The sequence below is a fragment of the Schistocerca gregaria genome, chromosome X (assembly GCF_023897955.1).
Source record: "Schistocerca gregaria isolate iqSchGreg1 chromosome X, iqSchGreg1.2, whole genome shotgun sequence".
NCBI classification, from domain to species: domain Eukaryota; kingdom Metazoa; phylum Arthropoda; class Insecta; order Orthoptera; family Acrididae; genus Schistocerca; species Schistocerca gregaria.
In genome coordinates, this window is record NC_064931.1 from 821,511,207 (window position 1) to 821,529,521 (window position 18,315).

General features: G+C 40.3%; 1 protein-coding gene across 9 annotated transcripts in view; it reads right to left on the reverse strand.

Moving 5' to 3' along the window:
- Window positions 1-14,142: 14,142 nt before the first annotated feature.
- Window positions 14,143-18,315, reverse strand: part of LOC126299316 (coiled-coil domain-containing protein 177) — a 265,518-nt gene continuing 261,345 nt past the window's right edge. For all 9 annotated transcript variants that reach the window (XM_049991135.1, XM_049991137.1, XM_049991138.1 and 6 more), the window contains one exon: window positions 14,143-14,370. In XM_049991135.1, the coding sequence (XP_049847092.1) occupies window positions 14,247-14,370 (124 nt within the window). In that variant the 3' untranslated portion in view covers window positions 14,143-14,246. The remainder of the gene's footprint in view (window positions 14,371-18,315) is intronic.

Here is an 18,315-nt window from a genome sequence, read left to right on the forward strand (position 1 = left end):
CTATGTAGTTGGCGATGTTAGTGTCAGAGTTTGGCTGGATGCCCTTCCTGTCACCACAGAAGTAAGCCTAAATGGTTGTATGGTAGTAGTGTTGAGCATATGCATGCGTTTTTGGTACCAGTTGTTAAGTATGGTAAGTTTCTTAAGTAGCTTATTAACTGCAAACACTGGTCAGTGGAAGTACAAAAACTTTAAAAATCTGATCCTTATCAGTTGCTGGAGCTATATTAGGTCTTCAAGCTCATCTAAATCCATGATGTCATGATAATACTCTGAAATAATACATGACAAGGGATTATTGTGAAATTAGAGAGTTGTATGAGTTTGTACCACATTGTTTGCAGCACTTGGTAACATTCAATCCAGTCTGTAGTTTTAGTGTGATGTTCAGTCGCTAATGGGAGCAAGAGTGGTTACTGTGAGGAGATTTTAAAGCTTTCTATCAGGCGATAATACCCAATACTCTTCAACGTAGTGTTTCCCTGAAGAAAATCTCATTTGTAGGTACATTACCAGTACATTATCATTATTTTCACCACCTCTGTTTCTCAAGGATTACAAAATGGTCCTATTATATTATTGCTCAATATTTGTGCAGTACTATTAAATGTGTGTTGTTCAAGTTAAGAGTTGTGCAATAATATTGAGCAGATGAAAACGCTTTGAAATATGTTGCACTATGTAAGAAACATTGTGCTGTCTGCAGGTAATATTAACAGTATCACATGCTTTGTTGAACTTCTTAGTCTTCACTGTTGTGTTTATGTAATAAAAGGAGTTCAAAACAAGAAGACAGATCATTCATGTTAGAGTGCATTGAAATGTACAAATCATTTCTTGCAATATGGGATGCTAGACCAAGTGAATATAAAAACCAGAAAATGAAGACTGATTCTTATAAGTCATTGTTCACAAAATGTAGAGTATGATATTGTACTGCTAAAAGGAAGGAGGTTTTTTAAAAATTAAATGCTTTAAGAACAGATAGCTACCATTTTATCATTCAACCAAACATTCTCAACAAGTTTCTGTGGATGTGAGTATTGTCTCGAACCAGACTAAGTGTTACTCAGTATTATTTCACATTTTTATTCATCAGACCATCTATGGGCTAATTCTGAAATTATTTAGAGGTTGTCTTAAAATATGCAGAAGCAATGTCAGAAACCATGAGAAATGGTGTGTTCAGGTCAGAAGCTGACTTTTTTTTTCTTTGTTTTTAATTTTTACTTCTGTAGTGCATACGAAGTGACAAGTTGTTAACATCCTAAATTTAATCTCCCATTACAGAAATGTGAAAAATTAAACACTTTCTGCATGGCATATTGAAAAATAACATTTGAAATACATTTGCTTTGTTTTGTATTTCTCCACTAATACTTCATGTAGTCATTGCATATTCAATTTTTTTATCTGTTTAAATTTTGAGTTGTAGGTTTCTGAATCCCAATACTAGACGAGTTGTGAATGATGATATGCCACTCTGTAATAGAAATGTATCAAATTGCACATGTGCGTAGACAAGTTACACAACAAAAATGTTAAGATTCCAGAGCCATATAATTAATTTGTTCATCGCATATGTTAGTTACATTTTTCAAATATAAGTGTAAATTTTTGACTCCCCCCCCCCCCCCCCCCCCCACACACACACACACACACACCCCTAGAGGCTTACAGATAGGATTTACAAATTTCTGACAGATTTCACTGGTGAAACAGATGACAGATCACTGCTCAATTAAGCAAAAAGAAAGGGAAGTGGTAAAGATGAAAAGTCAATAGTGACCATTACATGCATTAAACATGTACTCTTGTTACATGATGTATGTTTTTAGTTTCCAGATACACTATGTTTCCAGAGTTTATTTCCAGATCAGTTAAAATGATATGTGCGAAAAAACTGCTGTGCTCTCAGTAAATATGTAAGAGAAATCCTTATATGGCCCTCCTGCTTTAGGCTGTCTTGTTGCTCCATGCATTAGTCTAGGAAAAAAATCGGGGGTAGTAACCAAAGGAGAGCAAACAGTTACCAAGGTAGTTGTCCACCACATTCACTATTAGGTAAACGACCTGAGGATTTCTTATTTCAAAGCAGCTACTTAAATTGAAGTGTTTGTGTTGACAAAAACTGCATGTAGAATCTATTTCATTATTATATGATTTTAATGTTGACTTTTTCACCTTGGCCTTTAACAGTATGTTGTGAAAATGTACCTTTCCATGTAAAGGGATTTTAATACCGATATGGGCATCACTTTTCTTGTATTGCAAAAGTTATAATGAACACATGATATATGTTGTGCACAATGAAAAATGTAACTTTCAAAAGTTATCAACTTTTTTTCTCCTTCTCTGCTGACAGTTTACATTGTTTAGATGTAAACTGTGTAGCATTTACCAATAAAAAAAGTGTGTGTGTGTGTGTGTGTGTGTGTGTGTGTGTGTGTGTGTGTATCAGTACTCCTCAACTGTATACCCACATATACAGTTAAGGGATTTTAATAAGACCACGTGATTTTAATGTGTGTGAAAATAAATGCTTTGGTAACATTGTGGAACATGGTGCAATAACATATGTGGTCCAGTGACCCATTCAGAAGGAAGGTAGGCAGCAGCACTAGCAGTGGAGCGTATATAAACAGCGTAGAAGGGGTGCAAAAAACAGTGCAGTCATTGCCATAATGCAGAAACAGATTTATCGGACTTCCAAACAGATATGATTATGGGCTTTTGGACCAAGGACGGGAGCATTTCCAAAACGGGTAAGGTCGTAAACCGTTTGTGTGCAACCATGGTTGGAGCATATCGTGCATGGTAAAATGGTGCCATCCAAAATTGGCACCCAGGCAAGTGTGGTGTGCCACGGGCCATAGCTGACACAGGGATGATAGACAGCTGGAGAGATGTGTATGTGTGAATAAAGGTGTAACTGAGTGCCTAGATGAACAGCAAGGCTACCAACAGTGCCTCCTCAACTACTATTCACCAAACATTGCTGCATATGGACATCCACAGCAGGCACCTGGTTTAGGCACTCGTGCTGACTGCTGTTCATCAGCAATGAAGGTTGGAATTAGCATGCCAGTACCACAACTGGATGTCTAGAGTGGCAACAGGTGACCTTTTCAAATGAATAATGTTTTATGCTCTATTGGATAGGTGGATGTTGGTGTATACAGTGTGATATGTCTGGAAACAAACATCCTTCTACCAGTAGGGAGTGTTGTGGTCTGGGGAGAGTTTTCATGGCAAACCTTGGATGATCTCATCACTGTGGAAGGCACAGTGAATCAACACAAGTAGGTATCTGTCTGTTGGGGAATGTGTCAACCACTACATACAGTTTGTTTTTCCTCAGCATGATGGCATCTACCAGCAGGACAATGCAACATGTCACACAGCTCGCACTGTACGTGCATGGTTCGAAGAGCACCAGTAGGAGTTTCCAGTACTCCCATGGCCACCAAACTTCTCGCATTTAAACTCAGTGGAGAATCTGTGGGACCACCTCAATCGGGCTGTATGTGCCATAGGTCCTCAACTGCGAAATCTAGCACAGCTGGAGTCAGCACAGCTACAAATCCCTGCCAGTACCTTCCAGAACCTCATTGACTCTCTCTGTATGTCCATATTTTCAGATATGGTTGCGGGACACAGCTGTTCGATATAAGATGTCAAATAAAGCTTCTTTCAGCCATCTAGTTTCCAAACTTACTTTGTCTACCAGTTTCGGTGATTTACTATGCCATCTGCAGGCCTTTGATCAACGTGTAGGAAGATATCACCTCGGTTCTGGTCAAAACGGGGGACAGCATTTGAATACTGGTATCTGTAGATTTCTGCTTGCTATACCAATTGCATCAACCATCATCTCATGGCTGAAGAGATTGGTATAACCAACAGAAATCTAGATAAGTCTTCGAATGCTGGCCCCTGTTTTGACCAAAACAGAGGTGAAATCTTCCAAGACTTCGGTCAGGGGCATGAAGATGGTGTAGTAAATCACTGAAACTAGTAGACAAATAAAATAAGTTTGGAAACTAGATGGCTTAAAGGTGTTTGACATCCTCATTGACTCTCTTCCTGCAGATCTCGTACTGCAAAAGGTGGGTATTCAGGCTTTTGACAGGTGGCCACATTAATGTGACTGGACAGTGTAAATACAAGGAATTTGTAAAAACTGCCTTTGTAGGTGCTTATTATGTATAACTTAATCTAATGGTATGCAGTGTGTCAGTACAAGGTGTGGTAGCTTTGTATGATAATGCAGATTTTTTAACTGCTTCCCATATATAGGATAAGGCTGTCCAGGTGAGGCTTGGTGAAATGCCTCCCTTTGCTGGAAAACTGCTCTGTGAAGGTTGTTAATAGCCTATGGTGGTGATTTTATGGCTGTAAACCTTCAACCCAGACTGTACTATTTAAGAAAGATTGGATTTAAGTCTTGAGTGGTAGCTGGCCAGTCAAGAACCATGTTTGTCAATCAGGTTCATCCTGTGTGGTCATGTACCATCATCCATCAGGTGAATTCACCATCAAAACTGTGAACTTAAGAGTTGCAGGATTTTATCCCTACATGCCCCTGCCATCTCAGTACTTAAGGAGACGTTTACAGTGACATATGCGCACCTAAATGGCAGTCCCCTCCAACCATCTGTCATATCTGTCCCTTTCCACAATATTAACAGGGTTCTAAAATGTCATGAGCATACGCAAAATGAACATGTAGCAACAATTACTCTGCAGGCAACGTCACCACTCGTTCACAAATGGGAAAATACCACATTTTGTGGGTCTATTCACAATGGAAGACACCATATGACTGAACCATGCAGTTGCAACATTGTGAGGGTAATGCTTCTTGTGGATCTGCAAGCATATGTATAGCAGCCTCGTGGAAGCTGATGATACAGTCTGACAAGATATGTGTAACCTAGATGCTGACACGAATGTTGTGATGGGACATCTTTGGGCACTCAGGGCTATATTTTTGTAAATGTTCAGCACTTATCTGTACTGCTACTGAATGTTTCCTCTGTCCTGGAAACTTCTCTACGGGTATGAAATGATGAAGACATTCATCATACATGTCACTAAAATGTATTTGCTGCACCGTCCCCCTTCCTCGTGACTTAACATAGCCTGAATGATGTACTAAAGACTTCTGCCCATACGGACTATAGCAAACCCACCAAGTAGTATTGTGTCATTTTCATGTGTTACATAATTCTATGTGGTCCCATCATATTATCACCACAAATGTTTTTTTGGATATTTATAACCCATGAACTCAAAGACATGAGTGTGCTATTCCATGCTGCAAATTGACACGTAGTTTTGCAAAACTTCTTTAAGCTGATTTAACTATGCAGTTCTTTAGGTTCGTTAAATACATCATTTATATCTCCTTCCCCACAGTCCTAAAACATCTTTGTGATCACAGAAGTAATTTTACAAGATTTTTCACAATGTGAGTCTAAAAGCTTTGTTTGATTGGTATTTGCGTCAGAAAAGGCAGTACATCAAGAATATTTAACAGATATGAACCATGAAGAATAATATTTCAAAACAAGTTCAGGTATACATTCATCTTGGGGGAACTCGGGTTTTTGGATGGGTACAAGTGAGAGACTGATGAGAACCCTGTCCTGTTCGTTATTCAGTAATCAATCTGCAGCATGGTGGTGGAACATGTTTGTCGTGTGCCACAAGGAGCAGGGCTCTTGGATTAGCTAAAAAAAAAATAAGCTGTTTGGGTGAATGGCTGTTGAGACAAAACAGTAATTGGGAAGGAGGAAGAGGATGAGGAGGAATGTGAGGCAGCTGGCACATTCAAGTTGTATAAGGGTTACCCAGTCAAGTGAAGGTCTGTCTGAGTGGGACTAAAATGAAACCTTTAAACTCTTCAACTCCTAAGGGATGGGTGTACCACTTGCTGTATCAACGCCCAACCTAATAAGAGGACTTGTGTTCTGAAACAAAATACTATAAAGATCTGTTGAAGTATGAACAACAGAACATAGGATAGTTGTCAGAATGGGATTTTAATATTATAAAGAAAAGAATGCAGCTTTGAAAATTGTCACTTTCCTGACAGTGTTCAGGAAACAGAAGATTCTGAAGCAGATACTAGCAGAAGGATCAACACATTGATTGTTTAAGGAGAAGTTGAAGAAAAAAATGATGCCACCTAACAGCGTAGAAGCATTTTACTTCCAGTGAAGATGGCTACAAAAGGCTGCAGACTTACAGAAAATGGGGACCAATGAGCTCATAGTTTGCACCCTTTAACTGTTAAACTAACCAACCAACCAACCAACTTATAGAAAATGCACTCTATCCCCATTCACCTGCATACCACTCCACTGCTCCCTAGTTTTTCTAACAAATCTTTAATAAGCATCAGCAAGAAATGAGTCATTTTGGAATATGTGATTAATATTTTATGCTTAGAGTGGAGTAAAAACACGCCTTGACTTCTTAGAGAGATCGAGGATTATTTGAAGTCTGTTTTATATTTTAAATAAGCATTACAATTTTATTTAAGTTCATATAAATAGCATGAAACAGTAGGATGCCCTGGACTGCTCAGTTTCATCTTCCCAACAAGTTTATAGTGTTAATTGCTGTGCTGTATGCACTACTCCTGAAGGCCACTGGAACAGATGAGACTTCGAGGGAGGAGTTCTCTCATCTGCTTAGTTTGTCTTCACTGTTCAAGCACTACTAATAAGGTATGGAACATATATGAATTCCTTCTTGCACCACAAGAGAAGAATTATGCATGATTCACTGGGTCATGGGGTATATAGGTATTCAAGGAAATGGCATACCAGATATAGCAGCCCAGGAGGCTGCAGGGATCCCTGTGTGGAAAAAAAGTTTGCCATTTCCCTGCAGGCTGTCATCTCCTTACTTAGCCAAAAAGCCATGTAACAATAGAGGGAGGAGTGGTTCGTTAGTGAGGGACAATAATGGTTGCAATCAGTGAAACCAAAACTAGTGATGGCATATCTGATCCTAATCTAACTGAAGGGATGAAGTCTGAATTGTACATGGCCCATAGTTTGATATCCTGGTGTAAGGAGCCTTCCACTGTTCCCACCCTGTGGTACCTGTGACCTATGAATCACCATATGCAACATGTAGTCATTATGCATTTTATATTCTGAAAAGAAAGCAGTGGCAAATTGAAATTGGGGACCTGTCCTCTGTGTGATGTGATCAGAGTAGCAATTTTAAGGTGCAAACACTTAAGCAACTTTGCTTATGGGAGCACCCACCATATGAGCCCAAACAATTTGCCTGCATTTTAATTCACTGAGCTTCAACAGAGTGCACTCTTAGCTACACAGAACAGTGTTCTGACCAACGTATTGAGGACATTGCAGAGGTGCCATTCATGGTCAAATACAACAGCACAACCTGCAGGCTTGGCAAGCATCTACATTTATGTTCAAGCATGCATTTCTGATGGTGTTTTCACATTTTTGCCCAACTCTTGTACTTGCCACACAAGTAATAGTGTCACCACTCTCTGAGTCTATCTCTATATTGCTGGTGTGGTGGGATACTAGAATGGGGTTGTTTGGGCACAAGCCATCCTACCTATTACAGAAAGACAAGGCTGCTGGATGCACCTTATTGCAAACACACAAAGATCTAGGCTTGGAATGATAAGACAAGATTTATATTGACCATAACCAAATAATGAAAGCTGGGTATAACATTTTTTTTTTCACTTTTGTGTTGTGACAGACCGTGTGAATCAACGACTCAACTACAATACTAATTGTTTACAGTCCAAAGAGAACTCTCTTCTAACTGAGAGTTACTTTCACCAAAAAAAGTTGCCACCTCCTACGTTATGTCTCGCTGACTACAGTTGGAAAGTAGAAAATAACTCTTGCATATATTTAACTGGAATGAGTTCTGTAGGCTGTCCTGCATTGATGGACTTAGTAACATTAGTTAGCCCAGTCAACGAAAAGCAAATCGGGTCTGTTAGGGGGAAAAAATCATGTAGTCACAAATTTTTGTACAGTGATAGGTGGCTGTATCCTGAAAAACATTCCAAAATTTCTGACTGATGGGGTGTGAGTGTTGGTGTAGTGGGGCGTTTGAAGTTCACTTGTTTATGTTTTCCTCAAATAACTTGGAAACTGCAGCATTTCGTGAAAATGTTTCCCAGCACAAAGCTGAACTACATTCAATTTCGTACAAAAAGAAGTTTGCTATTCATTTTTTCTGTAGGACTAATATTTTTTGCATTACAGGTGATGAAAAAATGCAAATTATTAAAAATATTATTTTAACTGTATAAAATTAATGTTTATGTTGCAATGATGTGGATTAAAAACAAATATGAAATGTGTATACCAGATCTAAGTCAGAATATATGCCAGTAGAGTCATATTAAGGAATCAATTTTGTTCTGGGGGATGTAACAGGGTGGAGGGAGGAGATGTGTGGGATAGAAGTGTGAGGGAAGGTAGGTCACTGCATTGTTTTCATGTACTTCCCTCCTTCATAGGTCTTCAAACTGAAGATTCAGGCAATTACCCACTCTCTCTATCCCGCTACATCACAAGAAGCAACTATACAGTGTTTCACAAAGTTATACCTGACCTCTACAGCATACCTTATGAATCACTAGTGTCGCATTGCACATATATGCCCAGGGACTATTTGTTTTCCACAAAATGCATTACTGCTACTGGTAAAACAGATATGAGTTACTAACAACACTAATGCAAGAAACACACAAGGACAGAATGTGCATTAATCTCTATACATTACTTTATACTGCTAGAAGGGAAATTGATTCTTAATCATCCTGTATGGCAGCTGTAGTAATCTTTCAGGAAAGCCATCTTCCCCAACAATTAGTGCTGCTTGATTTCCAGTTTTAAGAGGGACTAGGCATCCCCAGAACTTCCTGCCCAGTTCTCTTACGTGAATAGACAGAATAACGTCATTGAGCATGTGCTTATACGGTGGAATTACTTTCAGTTAATTGAGTGGCTACTTATTTGCAGTTGTGAAGTAAACTTTTATATAAAATATGTTCCCATGGTTTTGTGTGATGATGTCAGTAACCTGTAGTGTTCGTGGGAAGGGGATTGGATTGGTAAATGTGGCACCTTCCTGCTATCTGTTGTCGACAGAAAATTGTAAAGCGACATAGTTATGTTTTAGTCACTTGGTGGTGAATCAAAGAATGACAAAACAAAAAGACTGCACTTCTCATGCCATTAATTGTGTTACTGGTAGACAGCATAAATCTCTTCCATTCAGCAGTTGCTGGGGCACATGTGGAGTGGGCTGAATTAAGTGGGACCACTTACCACACAACCACAGTATATCTTCCAAGGTGGGTGTGAATACGTCTGATGGAACTGAGCTGCTCATGTCCAAGTCTAGGACATTAATCTGCTGTAATGTATTGCTTGACTAATGTTGAAAAATCTGAAGACCCAAAACACCTAGGTGACCAACTTATGTTAGAGATGGAGACAATTTATGTCTCCAAGCCTCTTCAGATTTTGGGAGAGCTGAGGCTGCGGTAATGCATTTGATACCCCTCATGCTGTGGAAACTATACCAGACAGTGATAGTGGAGACAATGAAATCGACATTTTTAAATACAAATTGACAGCACATTACACATGGAAAAGGCTCTTCAGTGTGGTAGACAGTTGGCAGCACCAATTGTTGAACTTTTTTTTACATAAGAGCTCAATTAAGAACTACAAATAAGTACTCAATAAACTGAAAATAACTCCCCTACATAAACATCATCTCAGTGAAGTTATTTTGTCTGTTTACATAACAGAACTACTCAACTGGAAATGTTGGGAAGGTATAGTCAGTCTGTAAACTGAAATGTGAGCAGCATTCGTGGTGGGGAAGTTGCCTTTTCTGGAAGAATGCTGCCACTACTATACAGGATGACTAAGAATCAATTTCCCCTCTTGCAGTATAGAATAGTGTGCAGAGATTAATGTAGATTCTGTTCACATGCATTTCGTGTGCTAGTGTTAGTAGTAACTCATACTTGCTTTGCTCATAGCATTTATGCATTTTGTGAAAAATAAACAGTCCTGGTCATGTATGTGCACTGCATCACTAGTGATTCCTAAGGTGAGCTGTGGACAGCAGGTATAACTTTGTGAAACACCATATAGCTGCTTCTTGTGATGTAGTGGGGTAGATAGTGGGAATCACCTGTTTGGCCTTCAGTTTGCAGACCTAGGGAGGAGGGAAGTGCACGAATGTAATCTGGCAACCTACTTTCCTGTGAACTTCTATGAACACATATCCTTCCTTCAACAACCCTGGAACACAATTTATCCCTTAATACAACTCTACTGCCATAGGTTCTGACTTAGATGTGGTACACACATTTAATATTCATTTTTTGTCCACTTCATTTAAAGATTAATACACTCCTGGAAATGGAAAAAAGAACACATTGACACCAGTGTATCAGACCCACCATACTTGCTCCGGACACTGCGAGAGGGCTGTACAAGCAATGATCACACGCACGGCACAGCAGACACACCAGGAACCGCGGTGTTGGCCGTCGAATGGCGCTAGCTGCGCAGCATTTGTGCACCGCCGCCGTCAGTGTCAGCCAGTTTTCCGTCGCATACGGAGCTCCATCGCAGTCTTTAACACTGGTAGCATGCCGCGACAGCGAGGACGTGAACCGTATGTGCAGTTGACGGACTTTGAGCGAGGGCGTATAGTGGGCATGCGGGAGGCCGGGTGGACGTACTGCCGAATTGCTCAACACGTGGGGCGTGAGGTCTCTGCCCGTTGAACTGGGACCGGACCGCAGCGACGCACAGATGCACGCCAAGACCATAGGATCCTACGCAGTGCCGTAGGGGACCGCACCGCCACTTCCCAGCAAATTAGGGACACTGTTGCTCCTGGGGTATCGGCGAGGACCATTCGCAACCGTCTCCATGAAGCTGGGCTATGGTCCCGCACACCGTTAGGCCGTCTTCCGCTCACGCTCCAACATCGTGCAGCCCGCCTCCAGTGGTGTCGCGACAGGCGTGAATGGAGGGACGAATGGAGACGTATCGTCTTCAGCGATGAGAGTCGCTTCTGCCTTGGTGCCAATGATGGTCGTATGCGTGTTTGGCGCCGTGCAGGTGAGCGCCACAATCAGGACTGCATACGACCGAGGCACACAGGGCCAACACCTGGCATCATGGTGTGGGGAGCGATCTCCTACACTGGCCGTACACCTCTGGTGATCGTCGAGGGGACACTGAATAGTGCACGGTACATCCAAACCGTCATCGAACCCATCGTTCTACCATTCCTAGACCGGCAAGGGAACTTGCTGTTCCAACAGGACAATGCACGTCTGCATGTGTCCCGTGCCACCCAACGTGCTCTAGAAGGTGTAAGTCAACTACCCTGGCCAGCAAGATCTCCGGATATGTCCCCCATTGAGCATGTTTGGGACTGGATGAAGCGTCGTCTCACGCGGTCTGCACGTCCAGCACGAACGTTGGTCCAACTGAGGCGCCAGGTGGAAATGGCATGGCAAGCCGTTCCACAGGACTACATCCAGCATCTCTACGATCGTCTCCATGGGAGAATAGCAGCCTGCATTGCTGCGAAAGGTGGATATACACTGTACTAGTGCCGACATTGTGCATGCTCTGTTGCCTGTGTCTATGTGCCTGTGGTTCTGTCAGTGTGATCATGTGATGTATCTGACCCCAGGAATGTGTCAATAAAGTTTCCCCTTCCTGGGACAATGAATTCACGGTGTTCTTATTTCAATTTCCAGGAGTGTATTAATTTTAAACCTTTAGGATAATATTTTTTTATAATCTGTGACATTTTCATACCCTGCAATGTGGAAACAATTAGTCAAAGACAAAAATTAATGGGACCTTTTTTGTAGGAAATTTAATTTAGTTTAATTTTGTACTGTGAAACATTTTTGATAGGAGCCTGCAATTTTTGAGTTATTTGAGACGAAAAACATAAGAAATTGACATCCAACTGCCTCCACCCCAATGTTCATACCCCACCAGGCAGGATTTTTAGTATGTTGTTCAGAACACGCACTCCTCTAACTGTGCAAACACGTTTGACCACACGATTTTTCCCTCTAATGCTGAATAAGACCATGTTAAAAAACGCTCAAGGAAGCCAAAGTGGCACTCATCTTAACTAGCATCCCTGAGTATCCCTTTCTCAGACCAAAAAGAGAAAATACATTATACCAAATGTTATGGTCAGTTCTGAGACTGCCAAATCACTTATATGAACCAATGATTCTGTAGTCATCAGTGTCATAAAACTTGCAGTAAATGTTCGCTGCTCTCATGTTAATGCAAAATCTGTCCAAATGTGATGACATTTCAATCCTGTTTACTTTTTTAAATATATGTTAACAATCATACAAAGCTTGCATTTTGGGCATACATTTAGCTGAAATAACCAGCTGGCCATGGTAACCTAGTGCCTGCAGAGCAGCAGTGTGAGGAGTAATAGGGGCCACTTACTTCTTGGATGATCTTTTGAAATGAGCACATTAATACCTAAAACAGTGGGACACTGTGTGTTGTGTATGTGGGGGGGGGGGGGTGAAAAGTCCTTGGCCTGTTAGTGAAAGACTGTGTTTCTGAGGTTAAAGTGCATTTTGATGTTGTCTCTTTTTTGCCCAACATTTTTTCCCAATGAGTAGATTCCATCTTTGAAGAGCAATTCTGAAAGGTATTCGAAATATTCATCTATGCTTGCCATCACCTATTCACTAGACGTAAAATGTTTTCCAGTCATAAATTTGTTTAAATATGAGAACAGATGGACATCAAGGTAAAGTTAAAAAACTTTCAAACAGGGTGGCTGTTCCAACAACTCACACTTAGAAAGCTCACTTTTTCATTGCCTAAGCATAGTTGTAGGCAAGTGCAATGGCCTGATGATACTTTTCTCTTGCAGCTTACCATATTTCTTTTATCCTCTGTGAAGAATGTCTGCTTCCTGCCCCCCCCCCCCTCTCTCTCTCCCTCCCCACTCTCTCCCCCTCCCCGCTCTCTACCCCTCCCCGCTCCCCCCTCTCTCTCCCCCCCTCTCTCCTACACCTCCCACCCTCCCCCTCCCCCACCTCCACCATCACTGGCTAGCTTTGATAGCTGTTGCATTTCTGCTGAGAGTTTGCAGACCAGTCTACAATGTTGGTGGGACATTTGTCTTCACATTATCTTTTGGTCAAACCAGAAGTGTATGTGTGAAACCCTGTGAACATGGCAGTTGTCATCTTTGATAACAGAACTAATCATAACATACTCATCATGGCAGTTTTTCTTGGACTAGCTTCCAGTTTGGTTACATTCCATACAAAAATGAGCTGTGTGAAATATGATCTCAGGGAGGATAAATGGAAACGGTACCCTTAACCCTTGAAAAACATAAACCTTCCAAAGTAGTAATTATGCATGATAAATTCATCCATTATGTCAAGCAAGTAGTCTATTGTACTTTGACTGAATATGTCACTGTAAAAACATTGAAATGGCAGATACTGAGGTAAGTGATCATGGGATAGAAACACAACTATAATTACTTAGTATTGGAAAGGAATCAGGATGAGGTGAGGTACCTGTAAGATTCTAAGGAGATTATGAGAAAAAACTTGCTCCTCTACTAGCAACAGTCTATTACAAGTTGCTGGAGCAATGAAGGATACCTAGTGACTGGAAAAAATTTTGGTCATTCTTTTTCAAGAAGGCTCATAGGAAAGCTGCATATAATTATAAGCCTATATTACTGCAGTCAGTCTGTTATAGAATTATTGAACCTGTTTTACGCTTACATATTATGACATTTTTGGAGAACCGAAATCTCTCTCAAGATCATCATGGATTATTTTTTGAAAATTGCGAAACACCTGCATGGACTACTTATATTATCATCTTGTATACACTTAGTAATCTTTTGTTAAGCTAAGAAACAGTAATTTACCAGTTTTGTTAATGAGACAATGGAAGATACTTGTACAAGCAAAATTTGGAGCAGTAGATGAAAATCAGATTTCTTCTTCTGATGTGCGTATAGATATAATACTAAACTTCTGCACTTACAACACATACATGCATATTTCATGTAAATGTAGCACATTTTAATTAAGCCATTTGCATACAGCATGTAAAAAAGCTCTGGTTGCAATTTGACAGCAGATCAGTAAAACTACACAACAAATATCATCCAAGGAATATATGTGAGCGTGTGAGAGGTGGACTGGCTGTTGGTGGTCTGGCAGTCACACGAGCTTCCAGTGTTACTCGAGCTACTTTCCTGTCAAATGTTTCTGGAGACAGTGTACACCTGCAACATACACAAGCATGTTGATCAGTCAATAGTACCAAATACAATGTTCGCTCTATAGTAAATAGTACTTTGGAATGCATGTCCCATTAAGATACTGAATACAGCTGATGTTTGCATCATGTTTACGTAACATGCAACATGAAGTCGAGTAGCAGCCATGAGAATATTATGTAAACATGAATCGTTGGCCACTGCTGAATAGGACACTAAAATAAGTATTCACTTTGCTGCTCAGAAGTGATCTATTGAAATGTTTTGGGCTGTGCTCATCATCAGAAATACCTATTGAGGAAGAATGGAAAGTCATAACCCCAACTATATGGTTATTATAATTAAAGTTAAACTTTCAAAACGCTGTAGATAAAATACCACTGGTCATAATGACATCAAATTGCAATGTAATATTATCGGAGAAGGGAGAAAACATATGGCAGAAGAAAAAAAATAGTGTGAAAACTGATCAATACATGGCACTGTATGTGTCAGAATATGTAAATGAAAACACCTGTCATGCACACAACTCATTGAAGTTGGTATAAACACACCAGGTACATGACTTTTCCTCCTTTCACGTCTGCGATATTTGCCATGACTGTCTCCATGCAGGATCACGCTCTGCTTGTAAAGCTGTATTACAAGAATGATGACAGTGTGCAAATTGCTCTACAGAAGTTCTGGACGTGGAAGGGTTTGAAAAAAGGTGTTAGTCCTATGACTGCTGTGGGTCTGGAGAAAATGATTCAGAAATTCGAAAAGACAGGCTCTTTTGGTGAGCAACCTGGTAGAGGGAGGAAACAAATTGATTTGACGTCAGTGGAAGCAGTGGCCACAGCAGTGCAGGAGGAGACTAGTGGTGCTGTGCAAAAGTGTAATGCACAGAGAATTGCCCGAATATTGGACATACCTGTGAGCACGGTGCATAAAATCCTAGGAAACATCCTTCTTTGCTATCCGTTCAAAATTACCTATGTGCACAAGTTGCTTCCTGTTGACCTGCCAGCATGAGAGACCTTTGCTTTAGACTTTCTTGCCCGCATGGAAGTGAACAATGATTGGCTGTGGAAGATTTTGTGGACAGACAAAGCCCACTTCCATCCGACAGGATATGCCAATACACAGAACTGTCAAATGTAGGCAACGGAAAATCCACATGCAAATCAACCAGTACCACTTCATCCTGAAAAAGTCACTGTGTGGTGTGGGTTTACAGCATCATTTATCATTGGGCCATACTTTTTCGAAGAGACAGGTGCTTCCGATCCTGTCACTTGTACTGCTTGTACCGTCACTGGTAAGCCCTACGAGTGTCTTTTGCGCAACCACATCATTCCAGCTTTCCAACAGAGTGGATATGTGGATGGGATAATTTTTATGCAAGATAAGATAGTGTACCTATGCACATTGCAAATCCAGTTAAGCGGCTGCTGAAGTGCTATTCCAGAAATACTAGAATTATCAGCCACCATTTCCTTACAGCCTGGCCATCCTGATCACCTGATCTTAATCTGTGTGACTTCTGGCTGTGGGGCTATCTGGTAGGTATTGTGTTCAGTGTTCTGATTGCTAACTTAGCTGCATTGAAAGCATGCATTGTACAACACATTCTGAATGTGACCCTGGAAACACTTCGATCAGTTGTGGAACATGCTGTTTCTCGATTACAACTTGCTGCAGAAAACGGTGGACAGCATATAGAACATATTTTGTATCAGTCACATAGAAATTAATAATTCGATTTGATTTTGATTGATGATTTTTATGCGGTTTTTGGCTTCAGGACAGTTAAAAACTGATATGAGTTATGCTTTTTATGTGGTTTTTGGCCTCAGGACAATTAAAAACCAATTTATCCCATTCCATGTGATATGACCTTTCTGTGGTGAATGGGCTTATGTAACTAACAGTATCACACGTGTACACTCATGCCCACTGTGTAGTACAGTTTGTTTAACATCAAACGTACACCTTAGGCATTGTTTTATGATTCATTTGTCATTTGTAGTTAACCACTATTAAATTATGATGCTTACAGCGCCATCTATTGCTACATTTTGTAACTATTTATTTTTCTTCTGCCATACATTTTCTCCCTGCTCCAGTAACATTCCATTGCAACTTGACATCATTCTGACAAGTGGTGTTATTTCCACAGTGGTTTGAAAGTTTAACTTCAACTATAATCACCCTGTATAATTAACAGCATATCACTCGGAATAAATTTTACAAAAGGTGTTACATAAAATGCAGAAACAGACATACCAAAATATGAACAAAGCCTCTGTGTAAGGTGTGGAACTATGTGCATCACTCGTCACTACCAGAACTTACCTGATAGCAGAATCATGTTACAAAGCTTAACTGATAACATTTGCCATCAGAGGACAGTATCACTTTATTGTGACAATGGAAACAGTTGAAAAAACTTATACTAAAATATAAATAATAAAAGAAAAATTTAAATGTAAACCTAAAAATATGATAGGAAAAGAATATACACCACAGTGTGTCCATTGTTCAGGTTACAATAAACAGCTTCACAAAAAATAGCTGATGTGGAGACTGTCGCCAGATGGCAAGACTCAGTTGAGAAATGATGCAATTTGTGCAACATTAGTAGTAGATGGTAAAATACAAACTATTTGTAATGCACTACTCACATAAAAACAACAGTTAATCTGAGTGAATGAGTAGTTCGGGGGGGAGGGGGGGGGGGGGATAAAGTACAATGTATAAAGCAATGACCGGTAAAAGCTAACAAAGGGCTGATAGTATTAAAATATTCTCAAGGAAAACCGAGGGTTAGAAGTTACCAAAACAGTAGGAAAGAGTGCACAAAAAATACAGTGTTTTGTCCCATGTAAGGGCACTAGGATTTGCAGGCACACTTGGTATGTGTGACAACCAAGTAGCAGCACAGAGGTAAGAGTATGGCTAACATAGTTAAACAGTGAGTGAAGAATATTTCTGAATGAGATTTTCACTCTGCAGCGGAGTGTGCGCTGATATCAGCGCACACTCCGCTGCAGAGTGAAAATCTCATTCTGGAAACATCCCCCAGGCTGTGGCTAAGCCATGTCCCCGCAATATCCTTTCTTTCAGGAGTGCTAGTTCTGCAAGTTTCGCAGGAGAGCTTCTGTAAAGTTTGGAAGGTAGGAGACGGATACTGGCAGAAGTAAAGCTGTGAGTACCGGGCGTGAGTCGTGCTTCGGTAGCTCAGATGGTAGAGCACTTGCCCGCGAAAGGCAAAGGTCCCGAGTTCGAGTCTCGGTCGGGCACACAGTTTTAATCTGCCAGGAAGTTTCAATATTTCTGAAGATGACTTTTTCATTTTTATTCTTTATAATTTACTACCATCTTGAAAAATAAACACACCTTTATGAGAAGAATACGGCTATAATGGAAAGGACAGAACCTGGTGTTTTCTTAAAAAACATTGGTTAAGCAAAAAGGCCCTCTAAATAAAAAAGTGTGAGCTTAAACCGAGAGCTGGTTCAGCTGAATGAAGTACATAACATATTAAAAAAGCCTAGATATTTAGGACTTAAAATATTCATTATACATAGATAAAAGTTTGTATCACTGTCTGACATCACATACTGTATGAGGACAATTATTGAACATGTGCTTGTTAAAGACAGCCACATGGTGAATCCATACATATTACAAAAAAGTATGTATTACAAATTATTTAGGAGTAAAGGAGATGATTCATCAAAATGAAGAAGCACTGCGTCATCGATAGATACACAAACACAAGGTACAAGAGCTTGGCTAGCTATTGGAATGCATTTCAATTTTCAGACTTGTACGAAAAACATGCTCATGCATGACACACACACACACACACACACACACACACACACACATACACACACACAGACTCGTCTCCCTACATTATGCTCAGTTGACTGCCAGCTCTTTCCTGGCCCATGGTGAGTGTAC